Source organism: Sycon ciliatum, chromosome 5 (genome assembly GCF_964019385.1).
Source record: "Sycon ciliatum chromosome 5, ocSycCili1.1, whole genome shotgun sequence".
NCBI lineage: Eukaryota > Metazoa > Porifera > Calcarea > Leucosolenida > Sycettidae > Sycon > Sycon ciliatum.
The window spans coordinates 7,435,601-7,456,278 of record NC_088647.1 but is presented as its reverse complement, the minus strand read 5'-3'; the positions used below and the strand labels follow the sequence as shown (position 1 = coordinate 7,456,278).

The following is a 20,678-nucleotide window of genomic DNA, read 5'->3' as shown; positions in this document are numbered from 1 at the left end:
CTGATTCACTCGCATCTTCTGCTACATGCACTGCACGAGTGTGAGAAAGAACTTTGAAGAAGATGGTCATCAGTGAATCTACATGTACATGTACATGGAATAGTGATCGAGAGAACAAACCAATAACTATTGTGCTACAAAGTCCGAATTGTTCTTCCACTGCCCACAGTTACAGTCGGTAATCTTATATTCTCAACAAAGGTCCAAGGGAGACTGTATTACCACATAGTGTGAGAAGGGTGTAAAAGAAATAGTGGTTAGTAGTTAGAGATGGGGAGATACTTGCCCTGCAATGTACCAACAAACAAGTGCAACTGCAAGGTGCAATATTCCACTCGCTGTGATGGCTACAGACGCTTAGAATACTTTAGGGAAATGAAAGTTAATGACGCGACGGCAAGCGGGGTTATGTGCAAGATATTACAGGCATACGGGGAAGAGGTGCAAGCGGCTAGCTGTCGCACGCCATGTTATTTATTTTTTTATGCATTCCCCAAAGGCCGAGGCCATGGTCGAGGGGGTCTCCGTTCATGGCTTACTGGGATGTGAATTGTATAAAACTATAATGTCGGTATGGTTTCACAATACAAATACCAATTATTGGAGATATGCATGTAAAAAGAAAGTGATGCTGAAAGTGAGTTATATATGTCACGGAGCGTAGGAAGGAATGATAGATGAGTGCTTTGTGGACGAAACTTTCAACGATGGCAGTGACTGAGGAGGTAGCAGCTGAATCAGCTGGGGCAAACAGAGGCAAACCATAATAATACAGCTCAGCTGGTTTGTGTTGTAAAGCGTTCAAGCTGACCAGTCTCAAACACGTTTCAGAATGTCCTTGTAATAGACTAATGCAATGTACTAGGCATTTCCCAATTCCGCCCGATTCTTTCGCCTAATCGGCTTTCCGATCGGCTAAGAGAATGCCAAAATTCGGCTATATTATGAGCCCCAAAGGCAGAATTCGACTCAAAGCAGTACTTGAAGCCACCGCTCGCACTGCACATGTACATTAACATGTCATGTACGCTGCAAAGGCATAAAACATCGATATCCGTCGAATTCAGCGCGAAATTTGTAAATTCGGGGCAATTATTGGCGATTTCTTGCCAGACATTGATTTTGCGTCTTAACCTGCAGACCGATTTCGGAAATGCCTAAAGTGGCAGTCACCATTTGCAGTATAATGGTTACAGAAACTGTATTTGCAAGCTGTTGAGGGGCATATTCGGCGAAGAGATCGGTGACTTTTTCGAAACCACTATTTTCGTCGAATTTCTCGGCCGGCCGATTTAGGAAATGTTGCACATGGAGTCTGCCATGGAACTATACAGATTTGCATCACCAACATCGCCAGGTAAATCCAGGCTGGCTGGCTTGTGTGAAATTAGTGAAATCCGTTCTTTTTGGCATGTTGACACAATATGAAACTAGCACTCCCGCAATAGTTTGATATTGAACTGCCCCCCCCCCCCCCTGTGTATGTGATGGGTAACCACCGATAAAAGCAGATGAAAATGTAACCTCATTGGTGGAGGAACACACCACACAGGCGACGCAAATCTTACACAGAAATGACCTTGCAACTGATTGCAACAAAGCGAGAATAATGATGCCACTGGAAAGTACATGGATGTTGTACGTAGTGATAATTATGATGGTGCAATGTCCCTGTGTGCAGGCGAGGCGAGACTCACCACTGAGATCCTCCAACGCGACGGGCTCGGTTGCCGTTCAGGTTTCACACCGACCTGTCCGCCCCTCAACAGGATTGACAGCGGGAGGCCTCACTGATGGCGATGTCCATGTGCACCACGAATCTTGTAGTCGCGAGTGTGATACTAGAAGGTCTAGTAGCAACCACTGCCAAACGAGAGGCCATGGCAGCTGGGGCATTCACTCCAGTCAGGGCTGCACAACGATAAAAAATCAAACCAGCATTTGTCCACAGGAATCGATTGCCAATTAGCCGCCACGGAGAGAGAGAGAGAGAGAGAGAGAGAGAGAGAGAGAGGATGTTTAGGGGTTTATGACTAACGTATCTGCGGCTGTCATCATCGTCAAATCCAGCAATCATATACATCTAGCACTTGTTTCTGACATGTGAATTTCGAGCACAGACCACTCACTCACCACTCAAACATCCGTTTCCTCCATCTTGTCCATGTGTGCATCAGAAAGCCTCTGCTGCCATCGCCGCTGTCTCTCCTCAGAGGTGGGAGCCGGCGATGGCGGCAGAGGTGCTGGGGGATTCTCCTGCTCTTGCATAGCATGCCATGCCGCTGCTCCACGGATGATCTTTTCACCAATCCGTATGGTGGTGGTGGCGGCATTGGTGGTGCTGGAGGCCGGACTCTGTAACAGATATAAAACGGGATAGGATAAAGATATACACTAGTACGGGGGTTGCATACGCTGAACATATTTCTCATTGTCTCCAATTGATCTTTATATCATATCCCGTTTTATAGTATCCGTTACAGAGTCCGGCCTCCAACACCACCAATGCCACCGCCACCACCATATGCATTGATAAAAAGGTCAACCCTGCAGCTGGGGGAAGCATGGCATGCCATGCAAGAACTGGCGAACCCCCCAGCACCTCTGCCGCCATCGCGACAAAGTCAAACCAGTGTCCACAGTTGGAGCACTGGCACCCCCACCACAGGAGAGTACTGCCAGCAGAATTGAGTGGTGGCGTGTGTCCATCGTTCGGCCTGGCCCCCAGGGCGTCGGCAGAGCGCAGAGAGGAAGTGCATGCACTGCACAGCAGAGCGTGTAGTGCCACCACCACCACCACTACTGCCTGGTTCTCTGTTAACCCTGATTACAATTCCCGCCTATGAGGAGAGCCAGTCGCGATGGCGGCAGAGGATGGAGGAAACGGATGTTTGAGTGGTGACTGAGTCAAGATGTTTTCCTGAAAGAAGCAGCCATTGTTTCCCCAAGGCAACAAAGTCAAACCAGTGTCCACAGTTGGAGCACTGGCACCCCCACCACAGGTACTGCCAGCAGAATTGAGTGGTGGCGTGTGTCCATCGTTCGGCCTGGCCCCCAGGGCGTCGGCAGAGCGCAGAGAGGAAGTGCATGCACTGCACAGCAGAGCGTGTAGTGCCACCACCACCACCACTACTGCCTGGTTCTCTGTTAACCCTGATTACAAAGGGGAGGAGCAGCAATCACTTTCGCTGCTAGATTTCTAGGTCCAGGCACGGTGGGAGTAGTGGCATGAATTCCATGTGTGATACCTCAGTTTGAGTGGTGAGTGACCTGTGATTTTATGTGCGCGGAAACGGTTACATTTCTGGCCACCAACGCCGCCAACGCTCATACCACCACCATACTCGTTACTGAGAAGATCTTGCACAGACCAGAGAGTAGAGTAGCACGTGCCATGCACAGCAGAGTGTACCCAAAGTCACTGCCAACACCACTGCTGCCATCATCGGCTCCCAGGTATGAGGAGAGTCAAAACCTCCGTACTCTTCACTGCGAACACTATATGTGGAACGCAGAGCAGCATTACACCCACTGCATAGCAGAGTGTGCCAGGCAGAGTGTGCCAGGCTATGGAAGGCTGAGCGCAGACAGTGCAGAGCCACTTCACGCCATTGTGTCCCCAAGGCGACAAAGTGAAACCAGTCTCCTGAGTTGGAGCACTGGACCCGCCAACACCGCCTGAGATTCCTGCCATCGCCGGCGTCAAGCTACGTTTACTGTGGGCAGTGGAAGAATAACTGAGGGGACAAAATTTGAAGCTGGACAAGGAAGACGTTATTGCATGCATTGTCAATACCGCAACCACAAATACTTCAAGTAGTTGCTATTTGTACTGGGATGGTGAAGGCATCTGCAACTTAACCTTCACACATTTAGTCATTGTGCATGCAGACCTTCACGCATTTAGTCATTGTGAATGGATCTATCCAGATGAGGGGCAAGGTGATCTGCCATCGTTTGTTAATTGTGTCGACTCAGTGATAAGTCAAGGTACAAATGTAGTGCAGAACGCAGTTTCCATATCCAGGACCAGCGTGGTCCTGGGTAGTGTGACGTATACAGGAAGTGGCTTTTCTCTCGTGGTGTCCTGCGTGTACACTGACTAGTATATTGCAGGAGTGGTTGTGACTCCAAGATTTACAAAACACACAAGTCTTAATGGAAGCCTATTTTGTGTGTGCAGAAGGATAGCCTGGCGTTAGTACGTTGAAGTTGTTCAAGTAGTTCGGTAGTGTCTTGGTCAGAGAGGGCCAATAGTTCATGCTATTTTTGTTGTAGGTTCTACCAGAGTGCAATTTCTCCATTCTTGTGCTAGTGATATAATGTGTCACCCTTTAAAAAATATGCAAAGGTGTTGAAACCTTTCACATTATCCTTTGTTTTGGTTTCATTTCTCACCTTTCCAATAAAGGTTCTTTCCAATAAAAGCATTTTGTTTACTAGTACACCATGATGGTCTTTCAGCACCCAACACGCAGCTACGAACTCCAAGGGAGATGGTGGAGTGGGTGGCCCTCAGTGACATGGACATTCTGAGCGAATTTGGAGAGATTGTTGCAAGATTTATTTTAGGGTGGCAGGGGGAGATTGATATGTGGCCCAAACATGAAGCAGTGAACAAATAAATGTCATTCGCTGATATTTTTGTCGCAGCAAGTTGAAATGGATGTAGCAGCCCATTACACTCATACCTCGGTTATCCGCAGCTCCAAGTTACCGGCACTTTGATCTACCGGGCGCCCTTTGGACGAGTTTCAGTTGAAATACTAACTTCTACAGTAAAACCTGGTTTAAGCGACCGCCCAACGATGCAAGCAAAACGGTCGTTTATAGCCAGGTGGTCTTTATAACCAGGTCCCACAGTGTTTGTGTGGAACTGTCGGTGCATGGAAAAACGGGCGTTAAGAGCAGGTGGTCGCTAAACCCAGAGGTCGCTTACACCAGGTTTTACTGTATCCTTGTGTCACCTTCTGTGGAAATAGTGACGTTCCATGCCATATCTATGATTTTTCCCCATCAAAATGTATGTGATTAGGAGTCACGGACATTTCAAAGTTTGACGAACCCTGCCCGGTCCGAGCCTGCTGGATAAGCGAGGTATGAGTGTACATGAAATACTCTACACAGCAGTAGTACACCTGATTCTTGGGCTATGCTACCCATACTCGGGATTTCCCATCTTGCCCCCCCCCCCTTACGTTCAGGGTACTAGTTTTGGAATAATCAGTTTCCTGATGATCGTAGAAATACGTGAAACTCAGAGTTGCAACACAGCTTACAATCTCTCTCTTGTGTACAAGGCTCTGCCCTACATGGATATTGAGCACTCTTCGGACAGTGAAGCACATCACTTGATTACACAGCAGTAACATATTTATCCCTGCCTGCCGAGACTAGGATATCTGAAACCCATGGTGTATTTACCCGGCAAATTAAGTCCCATTTCCACAGATATTAATTCCATCCTCGAGATTTTCTCACTTCTTGATTACCGCCTTCTTTTCAATTACTCATTTCGCGTGCTTCTACGCAGACGTCTTTATTGACCTCTTCACATTTAATTTTTAAAATTAATCTTTTTTTATCTTTTCTTTCTGTAAAGAGAAAAGGACCTATAACTTAGTATAAGAGGCAAGTTATGACTAACATTTTTTGCCCAGGGACATACATGTAGGTGGTGCACATCTTCGTGGCGAATCGATTCCCCTCTTTGGTACTGTCCGCACCTGAGCGTTCCAAGTAGGAAGGTTGTTGGTTTGCGCTTTGTGGATGTGTTGGAGCTAGGTGTAAGGTCGTTGAATGTCTCAGTATCCCTGTCAGTTTTGTGCTTTATTGTCGCAGTATCTGACTGTATAAGATCTCGTTACCATGGTGAACTGTTAGTCATAACTCGTATCTTATAGGTCCTTTTTCTCTTTACATAACTACTACTATTGGCTCATCATTGGATATTTTTTAATTGTTGTACATATGTATCTAATATTGACTGGGTACGAGGTCAATATAGGAAATAAAAGCCGAGTAAAAGACCGAGGCGAAGCCGAGGTCTTTTACGAGGTTTTTATTTCCTATACTGACCAAGTACGAAGTCAATATTAGATTTATCACGACAAACAGTCCGTATTTCAAATTCCAGAACGATAACCTCATGAATCCCGGTTTTATGATTGCACAACCGTTGCAGCACCACCTACTCATGCAGTGACAATGCTGCACTAGGCACGTGCACCGTTCAACTGCGCAACCCCTAAGCAGTCAAATATAAGCAGTCAATATAGCCCTAAGGAGTGAAATATGCAGGAATATTTGACTGCTTAGGTATGGCAAAAATCTATGCGAGTCAATACTAAGGGAGTGATAAACATGTATATCACACCGATGTGTTTCTCGGCCTTTGGGAAATCACTCAAATAATATCCTAAATATACATACTACTTCAGTTGAAACACACGAGTCACAGAGTACCACGCGTCTGGTTTGTTGAAACTGATAGCTTCATGTCAGATAGCAATCCTAAGACAACTGAACAGAAAACATATACTACCCACCCGGCCGGTTTGAAGATTGCGATTGCGATGCCGTTACTATCGTCACCGCACACGTACATGTAGACATCTGGAGAGAACATGATGGAAAGCCTCCATGCTGTAGGCAGCACGAGTATTGTTCATACGCCGTGGTGACCTGCCTTCAATAAGGTCTGAAACTCACAGAGCAAAAAGAAGGTGCAATACGAGTACGGTGAGTTCTATGCTGTAAAGAAATAAAATTTCGGTGCTGCAAAATTTCAGCTGATGATTTCACGATTTTCGACATTCCGGCAGCGATATACTTCGAATTATCACTCCCTTAGTATTGACTTCCATACATTTTCGCTATACCTAAGCAGTCCAATATTCATGCATATTTCACTCCTTAGGACTATATAGACTGCTTATATTTGACTCCTTTTTAGCGATTGAACACAGGCTTTGGCTAGTCATGATACACCTAATATGTACTTGTGACTGGTCATCGTACTTGTGACTGGTCATCCCTGAAGTGGCGTCGTCAGATTCTGTCCTTGCTGTATTTTCATCATGTCTTTTACCAGTTTCCGTCTTTGCTAATTCGTTTCAAATTCAATGTATCCCTTAGTTGTCGTCACCCGTCCTCTATAGTTTTACCTCGTTCTGGCGCCCATTTCCTTAAATCCCCTCTCTTCAGTTTATCTGTGGAATGGAACAAACTTCCAGAACACATCCGCTGCGTTCAGTCCTCTGTCAATTTTCGCATTGCTCTAAAGACTCATTACTCACAGCATAGATATTCTCTGACTGGAATTCCGAACTTTTCCGTTTGAGAATTTTTTTTCCTTGAAATTAATCCTTGCTGGGTTTTTTTCATCTAAATGTCCCGCTATTATCTGCAGAGGTGATTTCTTCCCTCGTCGATTTCTTTCCTGCTTTTATACCTCGATATTTAGGTACTTGTTTCCCTTCTTCCCATGCTTCATCTTCCACTCTCCTCTCCCCCATTTCCCCATTTTTCTTGCGATATTTATGTGGGAGATTTCCGTGATAAGCATCCATTTGCTTTTGGAGAATCCTTTTAAATAAATACAATACAATACAATACAATACAATATTGACTTAGTACTTGGTCAGGATAGGAATAAACACCTCGTAAAAGACCTCGGCTTCGCCTGGGTCTTTTACTTGGCTTTTATTTCCTATATTGACCTCGTACTCAGTCAATATTAGATACGTAATTATTTTCGGCACGGGGTTAATATTTTGTCATAATTATGTACATCACCAAAGCCAAAACCTTCATCAGCGTTTTTATTTCAGTGTTTTGGGTCGGTGCCAAATGTAACCGAATAGCTGCTGAAATTTTATGTACTCACACTGCCGGAGGATGTACTCAGCGTGCTGACAGTGCTCAACACCGCGGAGGCAGAGCGTAATACAGAACAGAACAACAAGGACAATCAAGGCTTGTTTGCTGCTACTTCAAGTTTCATGCTCACACAATCATCAGGCAACATCCTGCGCAATGATATTGCCTGATGATTGCGTGAGCATGAAACTTGAAGTAGCAGCAAACAAGCCTTGATTGTCCTTTTGTTGTTCTGTTCTGAATCCACGGTATTTATTCTTATACTGTAGTACACGAGTGATGCACCTACTGTAGTCTTCACCTAGCCTTTCTCTACATTTAATTGTTTGACTACCAGTTTTCTTATTCTTATTCTTATAGTACCTGAATCAACATGTTTGTTCGCTTGAAGTTTTATTAATTTTCCATCGACGACCAAACGGGCAACCATCTCTATGGCAACTAACATGCTGTCCACAATAATTATGATGTTTTTCCATCACGTTATCATGGAAATGTTTACATGTGCGACGACAATAGTAACTGCATCGCAGACACAATGTTCAAACTCGGTGAGTCGTATGTCTCGCAGATTGGACCCATTGCAGAGGTGTTGTTTCATGTTGCCTTTTCCACTTGCCTCTATTCAGGTTTCGGGTGTGACTGGCAGCGGGTACGTCCCATACCAGTATAAGGGTGTTTTGGCCACAAGGTGAGTTTTTCAGGGGCTTCCAGCCTGGTTGAGCGGTCGTGGCTGTATACATAGGGAGTCATGTTTTCAGGCGTTCCCTGCTGCCCAGTCACCAACACCGTGCTATTGCTCTGCTTGCGTTTTTCACTGGCATCTCTCTTGCTGGCCGACATTGTCTTGATCATTTTCTGGCCTTTTTTTTGCTAGCATGTGGCTGCGAGTGTGGTTGTGCGGTATACTGTGAGTACATTTTCCTATAGACCACTACCCCATGTTGTACCTAATACCACTACCCCATGTTGTATCTAATACCACTACCCCATGTACAAACCGGATGCTCTGTAAGTGACGTTGTTTCCGCAAGGCAATGAAGTCAAAGCAGTCTCCACCGTTGGAGCACTGGCACCGCCAACTCTTTGGGATTTTGCTACCGAGAAGATCCTCAGCGGAGCGTAGAGCAGCGCTGCACGCAGATTTCCGCCTACAAGTTCAACACCCCTGCTGGGAGCGCCTCCAACGTTGGGCATAAAACGAAGGTGGTGGGCAAAGCGTACAGCAGCACTCCATGCACTGTACAGTAGAGTGTGCCAGAAGCCACTCTCAAAACAACTCTCAAAACCACTCTCAAAACCACTCTCAAAACCACTCTCAAAACCACTCTCAAAACCACTCTCAAAACCACTCTCAAAACCACTCTCAAAACCACTCTCAAAACCACTCTCAAAGCCACTCTCAAAACCACTCTCAAAACCACTCTCAAAACCACTCTCAAAACCACTCTCAAAACCACTGTTGCCGTCACTGGCTCCCAGTTATGAGGAGAGTCATAACCTCCGTAGTCTTTACCGTGAACATCATCTGCGGAAAGTAGAGACGCACTACACGCACTGCATAGTATGTGTCATACAATTCCGTACATTCTGCTGGGAGCAACCAGCGTTCTATCCATTTGCTTCCAGTCGTCCTTAGGACTAGCTGTGTACACATTTCGAGCAAAACTCCGCACAGAGGATGCCCTTGAAGAGCAGTGAGTCAATTTTACAGATAACACCACAAGAAACGTTCTTCTCGCAGCAAATAGCGTTGTGGACATACTCGCGGTTCTTCTTTCTGTTTGTCCCTTGCACTGTACGCGATACGAGCAAAACTCGACACAGAAGATGCCCTTCAAGAGTAGTCAGTCTGAAATTATTAATTTTATCATCGACTCGTGTTTCCCGTGCACTGGTGAAATAATCTTTGAGAAATGCCACGATACCGGTTTTGCCACGGTCTGAAATGGATTATATTGTGCTGCACCCTGAATTAGAATGTATTAATAATGTGTCATACAATTCCATAGCAACATTATACCCTTTTTGTTCTGGTCCTGTAGACAACGGGAAAACCAAACTCTCCAGCAGCAGGCTGCCAGCCCAGCTGGAGTGGGCTTCAAGAACGGCAAAACCAAGCCCGTGCAGCAACCGCCAGCGAAGATACGCCCTATGCACGCAGTGCGGATTACCCTCCGCAGTACTCTCTCGAGCTACCAGAGATGGACAGGAGCCATCCTGACGAACGTGAATGTATACATCTCCCGGTGTGTGGAGCAGAGGAGGAAACTTTCAAAATAAGCTCGTCAGCGCCTCCAATATTGAAATAGGGCCAGCTAGAAATATCGTAAACCAGAAGATCAGAAGGGACTACACCATTGAAGTAATGGAACAGCTCTGGGTATCAGGAAGCTGTCACTGGATTGGCAGCAACCATTATAGGTTGCATCTTACTGGGTTCACTAGCCCTGGCTGTCATCTGCAACTGGTAAGCAATAAAACCAGCATTCCAACACGGTAGGTAATTCTTTATGGAACATGCAGTCCATTCTTTTCAGCACACATCAGCAGTACAATTATTACTTTTCTTAGGGGTCATCCATATTATTACCGAGAACAAATGCATGATGACGAATTTTGTAATTCTTCAATTATTAGACACCCCTATATTTACTATTTCCTTCACAATTCCTAAACAATGCAGGCAGGCATATAACATTGTGCAGTTCAGGACTCCTCTATGTGCTCCCCAGCGAATTCTCGCTGCACTACTTTCACCACTTTTATAATTTTTTTTAGCTCACGCTCACACATGTACATGTACGTGTACTTGGTACATCCTTCCATACAGTGAACCCCTTGATAGGCGACCAGCCTTTGGGTCATCCTAAGAAAGATATGAGTGATTTTTCTTCATGCCCCGAATGAGTAAAGAATCATAACAATTATGAAGCAAACCAGTAATGACGTGTGTAGTAACGTTCTAGCGTTGCTACACACTGAACACCCGTCCAAAAACAACCTCTTTACTGCAACATTCTTGCCACAATTTGCTATCCTTCATACGATCAGTATACACGTGTACTTACGGCCACAATCCAGACATTCTTCATCATGGTTTACTAACTGTAAACTAGAATCACGAAACGGAATCGCAGAGGGCAAGTGCCTAGCGCGCCTGGGAGGTACTAAAGGCGTTTCGTGTACAGACTCCTTGCAAATGAATTTACTTGCAACCTGCATGGGCGGTTTATACTCAAGGCCGGATTGTTTGGCGATGACTCTTTCGCTGACTCGGGATCAACGCTTCTTCGCCTATGCTCCCGGTAGGCACCGGCGGATAATGCTCGAAAAGATGGCAGATTCTGCTCGAAAAGCAGTGAAATTGGCAGAACCATACAAACCTTATGGCGGGAAATTGCTCGAATTCTGCTCCATTTCTTTATCCACATACTAAACATGCATGAAACTTATCGGAAAAAGTACCCAATTCTGCCAATTTTTCTGCCCGCATAATCCGCCGGTGCCTAGCTCCCGGCGCTTGTGCACTCCGCATTTTCCAAGACACAACAGTACCATTACTAGTGTCTGCTGACGTATGTTTACTAACCAGCAAGCTATGCTGGCTGAGATGATACTTTACATTTACTTCTCTGGTAGCTTCCTGTACTGTCATGTCCCAACCGCATGTCCCCAACCTTACCAGTACAAGCGTCTACCAAATTTTATTTTTCTTTATTGTTATTAACTCGGATGGAGAGCCAAGGATTATTTATATAAAAGAAAAATACGAACTTAGAACACGCGGACGTGCGACTAGTTGTTGGAGGTGACAGCGTTGCGAATAGCTATACTGGCTCTCAACGTCTGTTTAGCACAACTCCATGAGCGACTCTGACACACGCTGCTACCTGGGCCTCCACGAGGTGTTTATCGCGCTGGAAACAAAGCGTCTCTGTAAGTTTGTATCCCTGGTGACGGTTTGGCCTGGAGAGCAGTATATAAGTGGTGCGTTTCAGGCACAATCTTCCTCAGCCTACTCAAGCTTAACTGAAGAGGGGCGAATTCCCCGAAACACTGTGTATTGAGCAGGGAGCGGTGCTTTCTTGCAGGTTTGCCGAGTGGAAGGTGCGACGTGCTCCTCGTGTGCTCCGGATGGCAGTCGTGAGCCAGTCAAGTGCCAAGTTGGGCAAGAAGTGTGTGCTCCTAGTTGGAACAATCAAATTTAAAGAAAAACTATTATGATTAGTTGATTACTACTTGTTTATTCACATACCCAGCTCGAAAAATAAGAAAGGACGAATGATACTGAGACTAGGACTACGGAGACAACTAGTACTGAACATGAGACAACTAGTACTGAACATGAGACAACTAGTACTGAACATGAGACAACTAGTACTGAACATGAGGGGAAACACCGAAACGCATCAGTAGGGCATTGATGGCTCCGCTGACCTCAGGTCGCCGCATCACGGCCAGAAGAAGCTCGCTCCAAAAGCATCAACAATTGTCAGGGGGGGGGGGACTTTTCCCTTTACCATTCCCTCAACCAGTGAAAAAATGTTAGCGCCAACAATATCATAAGAAAGCAATGTTAAACCCCAGTGAATGTGAGAGAGAAACTATAGTTGCGTATAACTACTGGGGTTGTTACGGAGAGGAGCGTCATGGCGAGTCGATTGCATCTCCCGTATTTTAACAGCTGCCCTGGGTTCCCTCGGGAAGAGGGACAATACTTCACTTTACTTTTCTGGTAGCTTCCTATACTGTCATGCCCCAACGGCCAAGACACAACAGTACCATTACTAGCATCTGCTACATCTCCCGTGGGTTTGATTATCAGAAAGCGATGTCGAGGGCTAGCGGCCTTCGTGAGTTCCCTCCGGAATTGAAAATTAATGAAAATAATTGTACGTTTGCTAAAAAATATAATTACTATGATTGTGTCTGGTAACGTCATACGAAATTATTCGATAGAATATACGGTCGAAGAGTCATGTCATGTACACTGTACATGTAGGTGTGCGACGGATTATCATTAGCCATCTAGTTGTGTGCGCACTTCAGCCGCTAGCTGTCAATACATGGCAGCAACATTATTATGATTGAAATCTGGGGAGGTCTACAATGTTCTTGTAAGCTACCCTATGCTACAGTATTGCAAAGTTAGTTTGGACTTGTAGACTGGATGCTGGATGCTGGATGCAGTTGAATGATACTCAATGGCTGTTGTTGGACTCTACTTGTCTGTTTTTGGACAGGATAGGAACAATAAACCTGTCAAACTCGCTCACTGAGCAACACGTTTGTAACACTTGACGTACATAGGCCGAACAGCTGTCGATGTCCTCTAGGCTCTAGTATGATCACTCTCCATTTAGACAGCTTGTGGTAATGCTTATCTTCGAATGTTTGAACTGCTTGAGATGATTACAGAATTTGCAGCAGAGCGACAACTTGCTTTGCTGATGATGTAGGATTTCCCATGTCCAGACAGCGCCGGCCAATTCTAGTACTCGAAGTACTAAGTATGTATGCCCATGCCGAGTTCGTATGACAGATATCACTCTTCGCATTCGCAGTAGGCTCCGGCGGATTATGCTCGCCAAATCATGGAATTGTGCGGCGAATAATCAGCTCATCTATCCCGTAGCTCCACCTCTCCTTCCATCAGCACCGAACATCAACTATCCTCATATTTTTTATTACTTGAGCAATATCTATAGCCTGCACAGTCATGGCGTTTTGCGGGCTACCCGTCACTATCTCGTCAGTTCCAGGATACCTGATAAAGGCGGATTCACTCGCATGCTGCATGTACTAGATCAGTGTGAGAAAGAACTTTGAAGAAGACGAATTGGAGAATACAATATTGTATTGCCGTGATTTCTACCCTGCTTTTCATTGAAAACACTATCTGCATGATCTCCGAACCCTTTGCCATGCAGACTACCAGCACTTATCAGGTGCATTGCACACAATTGTGTAGCCTACATTTCTAGAACTGTGGTACAATGATGTAGTTATGCTCCTACATGTACCTCCGAAAGGATGGCAAATAAATTGTGATCCAAATTTTCAACCACCACCGAATTATGCCAATACTTAGTGCGGCATGATCCGCTGGTGCCTAATCCGCAGGAATGCCACCACCCTCTTGGATCAAGGCGCAGATGCAGCTCCTAAGCGGTGGGAGATGAGTAGATCAGACCCACCACTGGGGACCCGCGGATTCTGCTCGAAAAGCAGTGAAATTGGCAGAACCATACAAACCTTACGGCGGGCAATTCCTCGAATTCTGCTCCATTTCTTTATCCACATACCAAACATGCATGAAACTTACCAGAAAAAGTACCGAATTCTGCCAATTTTTCTGCCGGCAGAATCGGCCGGACCCTACCCTCCACAAAATGATCAAAGACAGAAAATCACATTCACTGCATAAAGTAAATCCCATTCATTGCATCCAAGTAGTGATTATATCTGAAGTACATTTACTGTTAGCAAACGAGAGGAACAATAGATGCAGAAAAGTAAATGTAATATGATATGCATAAATATTCGACGAGGAGACAACGATTTTAATATGGCAATAAGTAGGACGAGCTGAAGTGACATTTGGACTACTTTAACAATGTAAGCATAACTCAATGAATATGAATATAACAATAAAAGTACTAATATGAATATAACAATAAAAGTACTAATATGAATATAACAATAAAAGTACTTTAGCAAGTTACATGTAACTCTAACAACTATTAATTTTACAAATTACACATAATTATATGGATGAAATGGTCGTGATGACCAGATAAAGTATGTAGATGATTGTATTGAAAATTACGGAAGAGATCAAGTTATGAGATAAATAATGCTGAATGGGAGTGAAGAGAGGCATGGTGATGATGGTGATGGGGGATGATGATGGTGACGGTGATGGGGATGATGATGACAAGGGGGAGCTGGATATTAAAAAGAAGAAGTCGGCAATGCACAGACATTAATTTTGCTAACTAATCGGATCCTAAGTGCCGTACCGTGTATGATGACTCATGGTTTAGAGTTACACAGGGTGCGACAAATAATTTAATTCAGATAGTTACAAGTACAAGTGTTAATCCCTTGAGCGCGGGGCTGTTTGTCAGTGCACCACGTAAGAAAACCGTCTTTTTTGAAAATTTTCAAACCTTGGCTATGTCAAGTCTTGAAATCTTTGGGAGCCCCAACCATTAAGGGCCACATGCATTCGCTTGTTCCCGTTTATTGCACAATTCTTGGTTCGGAATGCACTGTCTCATCAAAATTTGTAAGACAGAATTGAATAAGGAAAAAAGGATTGAGGCAAAACCCACCCCCTGGGCCAGGGAGTATGACAAGCCCCACTCCCTGGTATTCTGTTTGCTTGGTGTACACATGTCTGTATTTGTTTATGTTTGCGCACGCATGTGTATGTGTGTGTGTGTGTGTGCCTGGGTATGTGTTCCCAGGCGTTGTATACGTGTATGCATGTGGGTGAGGTCAATATTATTTTGAGCACAGATCACTCACCATTTAGACGGACGTCTCTGAGTCGTCGTCCTCCTTGTATTGAGGAGGAGGCGAATCAGGGGGTGGTGGTGGCAGTGCTGGAGCCTGGCCCACGGGCGACGGTGCTGCTTGCGGTGACTGGGAGCGCAGAGAGGCACTACACGCTCTGCTGTGTAGAGCGTGCACTTCCTCTCTGCGCTCCGCCGACCTGGGGGCCAGGCGGAACGATGGCCACACACCAGCTTGGATTTCCGCTGGCAGTACTCTGTAACAGAGATTATAAAACAAAACACCTTATGTGCATTTTGAAGGGTAAATAAGATGTACACTCCTGTCACACGCATTGCAACGAAAGACATGTGGTGTGCAGGACGATTTCATATCACAATCATCAGTGAAAGTATCATGACTTTAACTTAAAAGGGAAAGGGCAAGCAACTGTATTACTCATCGCTATGACTGTAATGATTATTGTCTCCATGTCGGCTATTTAGATCTGAAGATTGTAAGACACCACTATAGGAGACAGTGGGGATTATGTTTGTCTGTTGTGCAAAACTAGCTCTGAAGAGATTAACCCCTTTGCCAATGCCTAACCCCTATCCCAATGTATGAGCGCGGGCACTTAATATGAGCACGGGCTGTAATGTTGAACATGGCGCTCGTAATTGTTGCGTATAAGTTGGCCACTGCCACCTCAACGGCTATGCCAACTTCAGGAAATAGAGCAAGCTCCACCACTGTGCCAAAGTCGGCCCACGACTATCCCATTGCAAGCCAATTCAGTGATCATGGATAACCGTTAATATTGTCAACCCGACAAGAGTATTCCTGATTAAAGTGTTCCACAAACGTAGGGTCCAGCAGGCCAGCTTGTTACTCAGGAATATAGAGGACGTTGATATGTGGCTCGATGCATGCATGGCCCAAAGGCTTGTAAAAGGCTTGTTTCAGTTTTTTTCCGTCTTCTCCTTCAATCAGCTGTCTCAACGTATATGGACAGGCATGCGCGGTTGGATTTTCCAGTTTCTTTATCTCTGTGCTCATTGAAGTGTCATTGCCTGTTTTGAAGTCCTCCATCCCCTTCCCAGAAGCATACTGTCATCAGAACTGTGGCTAAATTTCAAAAGTGTTACCATGTTTCCCCTTCACTTACCTCCTGTCTGTCTGTGGTAGGTCCGGAGAGTACTGCGGAGGGCCATCCACCCTGCGGACAAAGACCGTGTCTTCGATGGCGGTGGCTCGCCGGGCTTGGTTTTCCCGTTGCCTACAGGACCAGAACAAAAAAGGGTATAATGTTGCCATGGAATTGTATGATACATACGCTATCATCTAATTCACGGTTTCAGGACTTTCAATCAAGGTACGTAGATATAGCAGAAGGTTAGGCCATATCGCAAGAATCTTGCATGACATACAAATAACCATCAACAAAGAAGAAGCAGTATCTGGAACAATAATGACAACGACAAGAACAGCAGTAAGCTAGTAACAAAAAAACAACAACAACCCCAACAACAACAACAACGACAATATCACCACCTGCACCACCATCGCCACTCACCATACACCACCAGGCACCACAACCAAAAATAAGGATGATTTTGAGCACACCAGAATAGCTACTGTACTAATCAAGGATTCTTGTTTCGCGCTGTCCCTGCTCTTGAACTGATTCTGTGCAGCCCAATATCAGACCAAGGCCTAACCGATATCGTGTCATTTCCCAAAGATAATTTCACCAATGCACGAGGCATACGATGATAACCAATTTCAGACTCACTGGTGATCAAGGGCCTCCGCTATGCGGAGTTTTGTTCGTATGGCGTAAAGCGCCAATGTCAAAGACAACACGAAAAGCAGAGCCAAAACACTGGTGGCTCCCAGGAGAGCGTCCCGCGTTGTTGTATCTGTAAAATTGAAAAGGCAAAAGGGGATGCCAAATCCATAAGGAAAGGTAAGATTAAAAACATCAGGGAGAGACAGAACGCTGATAACAATTTATTAATGTTTGCACCAGTATACTTTCATGGTGAAACACTAACAAAAATCGAAAGGACAGGACCAAAGAATTAAGTTCAGCAGAGGAGTGACTGCTGAACGCTGAACGCCTTCCATAGACGTCAACTACGGAACTTGTTCGGAATTAGGTATCCCGCCCTCATCTCCAACAAAGACCTATATTCCAGAGCACACACACAGCCACTTTCGCACACCGTTGCTGTCCGCCGTTTCCGGATGTTGGGTCATGTTCTGAGGATGCCCTCAGATGCCCCGCCACAGCAGGCAATGGACAACTACTTCCGTCGAGATGTCACCAGTGTGCGTGGACGCCCGAAATCGAACCTGGCCACGGCAGTCAAGGCAAGCACAGCTGCCAGAGACATGCCACTGAAGGCCATGACTGATCTGAGTGGGCTCAGAATGCGCGCTTTGGACAAGCAATCATGGAGGGAACTCTCAGCCTGAGCTGGTTTTGCTCGCGGCTGCAACGCACGGGTTAGTGAACCCAGGACAGAAGCGGACCAGGCATCATGACTTTGCACATCTATCGTTATGCTGCTTCATTACGCGACCTGTTTTATTATTTATTTATTTATTAGAGGAGTGACAAGATAATGCAAAGAAGAGCAGTGAAAAACAACAACTGTAGGCATAATGTGCAATCGCAATCGCAAGTGTGAAGAAACGTAGTGCGACAATAGACAATCGATGGACGTGACTAATTAACGGGTTACTGGGGACCCATCTAACAACCAAGTGCGAATTCAAGTCGATATGATTTGCATAGATTAGGTTTCTTGGTGTGATTATAAAAGCATCTTAATCAAAATGCACGTACATGCGACAAATGGAAAACAATCTTCTGAACACAGCACGACATTCAGGACCCCCCCCCCCCCCCCCCTCACGGGGCGGTTCCTTCTTATCAGAACGAACATGAAAACAAATGCTCATGTGCATCCAAGATAAGCGGAAGGTCTGTCTGATCTCATGGTCGCGCCACTCTAGACTTATCATTGTTAATCCTGAATCCTACTCCCTGTTGGGGAGGTTGTTTGACGGTTTTGAGGTGCGCCATGGCTCTGCTGTTCAATGGTGTCTCGTGTATTGTCATCCTGGCGTCATAGCCAATATTCTGTGTTCCCTTTTCCTGTGAAGCTGGGCGTTCTGTTAGACGACTGTTTTTCAGCATGTCCAAGACATGATTGAATACTAGTACCCTGCATCAGCATTTTGCGACATCAATGGACTGCTCCACACCTCTCGCCGAAAGTGACCCTTCGGCCTTGTGTATTGTTGTAGCGAACTAAGCGAACACACTTTGAATGCATGGTCCTATTCCCATGGTGGAGTGGTCTGTCCGGTTTTGTCGAACAAAATGGGCGAACCATTCAGTAAAGCTGTTTTCTGATTTGGAGGTCATGTCACTGAGGAATTACATTAACTTAATGAACTCAGATGGAGAACCATGGATAAATTTATAGAAAAGAAAAAGGACCAAGGAACTACAAGTTACCACCAGTTACTAAACACTCAGCTCATGCGATAACATTGCACGACACTAACCGACGGTACTGACGTTCTACAACTACCTGTAGCGAACATTATAGTGTAACTTGTAGTTCTTTGGTCCTTTTTCTTTTCTATAAAGTTTTATCAATCATGACAATTATGTCACATTCATCGGGATAATTTTTATCGTTACTTTACTACCAACAGCACTACTGGGTCACTTCATATGATTCTTTACTCACTTGGGGTGTAAATTGCGAATCGCACACAGTTGTTGCAAACGCCACATATGAAAATGCCGTCTTCTACGAAAGCGGTAAAGCTTAGCGTTACCACATTCTGGTCTAGGATCATATCGGGCTGTATTTCAATGTTTGAGTCAGTGCTGTCAGAGGTTCCTCCTCTGCGCCACACCAAATCGCTCATCTTCGATGTGGAGCAGACAAATACATCGTCCAACTTTACGTCCGTCAAAATGGAATCTTCCTGTATTTCTTCACCGTTCAAAGTGACTGCAGCAAATAGCACGAGGACAAGAACACGATATCGAATGATGATTATTCAGCTCCCTCAAACGTACATTGCATGCATATGCATGTATAAATAAATAGTACCAATACCTTAATGGCTACGCCGTTCGGAGTGCGACCCACTCCACAAAGCCCATCAAGTAATAATTATGGGACTCGTGACAAGAACATTTCCGTGAACGCACCTTTCGTGTCCAATGGATTTTGCGCCTCCAGTGACGCAATTCCCAATAGGGCAAAAAAGACCTGCGTGGAAGAATTGAGTACAGTGGGTTTTGAAGGATAGCTGGTCTCGAAGTAGCTACAGAAAGCCATTTAGGTTTGCATTGTACTTACAGCAATCTTCATTTCCATGATGCCTTTAATATCCAACTCATAAAGATTCCGCTGAAGGATTTCTCTGAAATGAATTTGCTGCAGGAGGATAAGTTTCATTTATAATGATTCTTTAGTACGTCGATCTAGGACTGTTGCGCATGGGAGATACTTGTCTTGGTCCATTGCTGGTCAGCGCTCCTTCTCATCCTACTGTAGACGTGGCTTTATCAAGCTCAAACCACAAGACCGCAACAGCGCTGTTACTACCATCTGCCATGTAAGAGAATGGAAGGATACGTCAGAGTCTGTTCAATGGTACCGCGGTGTTGAGTCTACACTTAAAATGTAAGGTAGTAAATGGGTAGTGGACGCGAGACCTTTTGGAAGTACGGGCAAAACTCAAAACAAATCATTGACAACCAGCACGTTCGCGCTGTCCGCCTTCTCCGTGAAAAATAAATAAATAGAATACAGGAAATAAAAAAACCATAACACACAGTAGTAGTAGTAGGTGTAGTAGTGAACACCTACAGCAGTCCGTGTCGCCTGTTTGTGTCGGGTGGTGGCGAGATAAGGAGTCAGGAGGGTACCTGCCAAGGTGATCCCCTCGCCATGGCGATATACGCGGTCGCCATGATGCCATTGATTGACAAGCTGTCAGAGTGCTGCCCCGATGTGGTGCAGCTATGGTATGCTGATGACGATTCTGGTGGCGGGCAGCTCCTCAATCTAAGACAGTACTGGGATGGGATTCTGGAGCATGGCCCTGGCCATGGATACTACCCTAACGCGAGCAAGACAACACGAATTGTCAAGGAGCTGCATTCAGCCTTGGCTCTCCAGCTTTTCGGGGACACGGGCATCCGCGTTGTGACCGAGGGTGCTCGGTATCTTGGCGGCGCACTCGGTTCAACTGTC

General features: G+C 45.3%; 1 protein-coding gene and 1 long non-coding RNA gene across 5 annotated transcripts; both read right to left on the bottom strand.

The window, feature by feature from the left end:
• Window positions 1-69: 69 nt before the first annotated feature.
• Window positions 70-11,092, bottom strand: LOC135817408 (uncharacterized). Of its 3 annotated transcripts, XR_010553541.1 has the most exons (5): window positions 10,953-11,092; window positions 6,549-6,700; window positions 2,134-2,355; window positions 1,698-1,911; window positions 70-741 (listed from the first exon to the last, which is right to left on the bottom strand). It is a non-coding gene; the product is annotated as an uncharacterized LOC135817408 (long non-coding RNA). The 3 variants fall into 3 exon arrangements; XR_010553542.1 differs by lacking the exon at window positions 6,549-6,700 and having other exon boundaries at window positions 10,953-11,067; XR_010553540.1 differs by lacking the exon at window positions 10,953-11,092 and having other exon boundaries at window positions 6,549-7,636.
• A 3,216-nt stretch (window positions 11,093-14,308) lies between these two features.
• On the bottom strand, window positions 14,309-19,835 carry LOC135817403 (uncharacterized). 2 transcript variants are annotated; one of them, XM_065330581.1, is made up of 7 exons: window positions 19,779-19,835; window positions 19,628-19,688; window positions 19,155-19,424; window positions 17,180-17,306; window positions 16,553-16,663; window positions 15,418-15,661; window positions 14,309-14,831 (listed from the first exon to the last, which is right to left on the bottom strand). In XM_065330581.1, exons 1-6 carry the CDS (start codon window positions 19,794-19,796, stop codon window positions 15,421-15,423), a joined length of 828 nt encoding a protein of 275 aa, XP_065186653.1. In that variant the 5' UTR covers window positions 19,797-19,835; the 3' UTR covers window positions 14,309-14,831; window positions 15,418-15,420. The 2 variants fall into 2 exon arrangements, with proteins under 2 accessions (XP_065186653.1, XP_065186652.1); XM_065330580.1 differs by having other exon boundaries at window positions 19,628-19,818.
• Between the last annotated feature and the right edge of the window lie 843 nt (window positions 19,836-20,678).

Excerpts from the sequence above, each read along its gene's own strand:
- LOC135817403 (XM_065330580.1), bottom strand. The coding sequence starts at position 19,757 with ATGGCTTTCTGTAGCTACTTCGAGACCAGCTATCCTTCAAAACCCACT. Across the intron at positions 19,425-19,627 it reads AAATCCATTGGACACGAAAG|TCACTTTGAACGGTGAAGAA; the intron begins GTGCGTTCACGG and ends TATTTGCTGCAG. Across the intron at positions 16,664-17,179 it reads GCGGAGGCCCTTGATCACCA|GCAACGGGAAAACCAAGCCC; the intron begins GTGAGTCTGAAA and ends CTGGTCCTGTAG.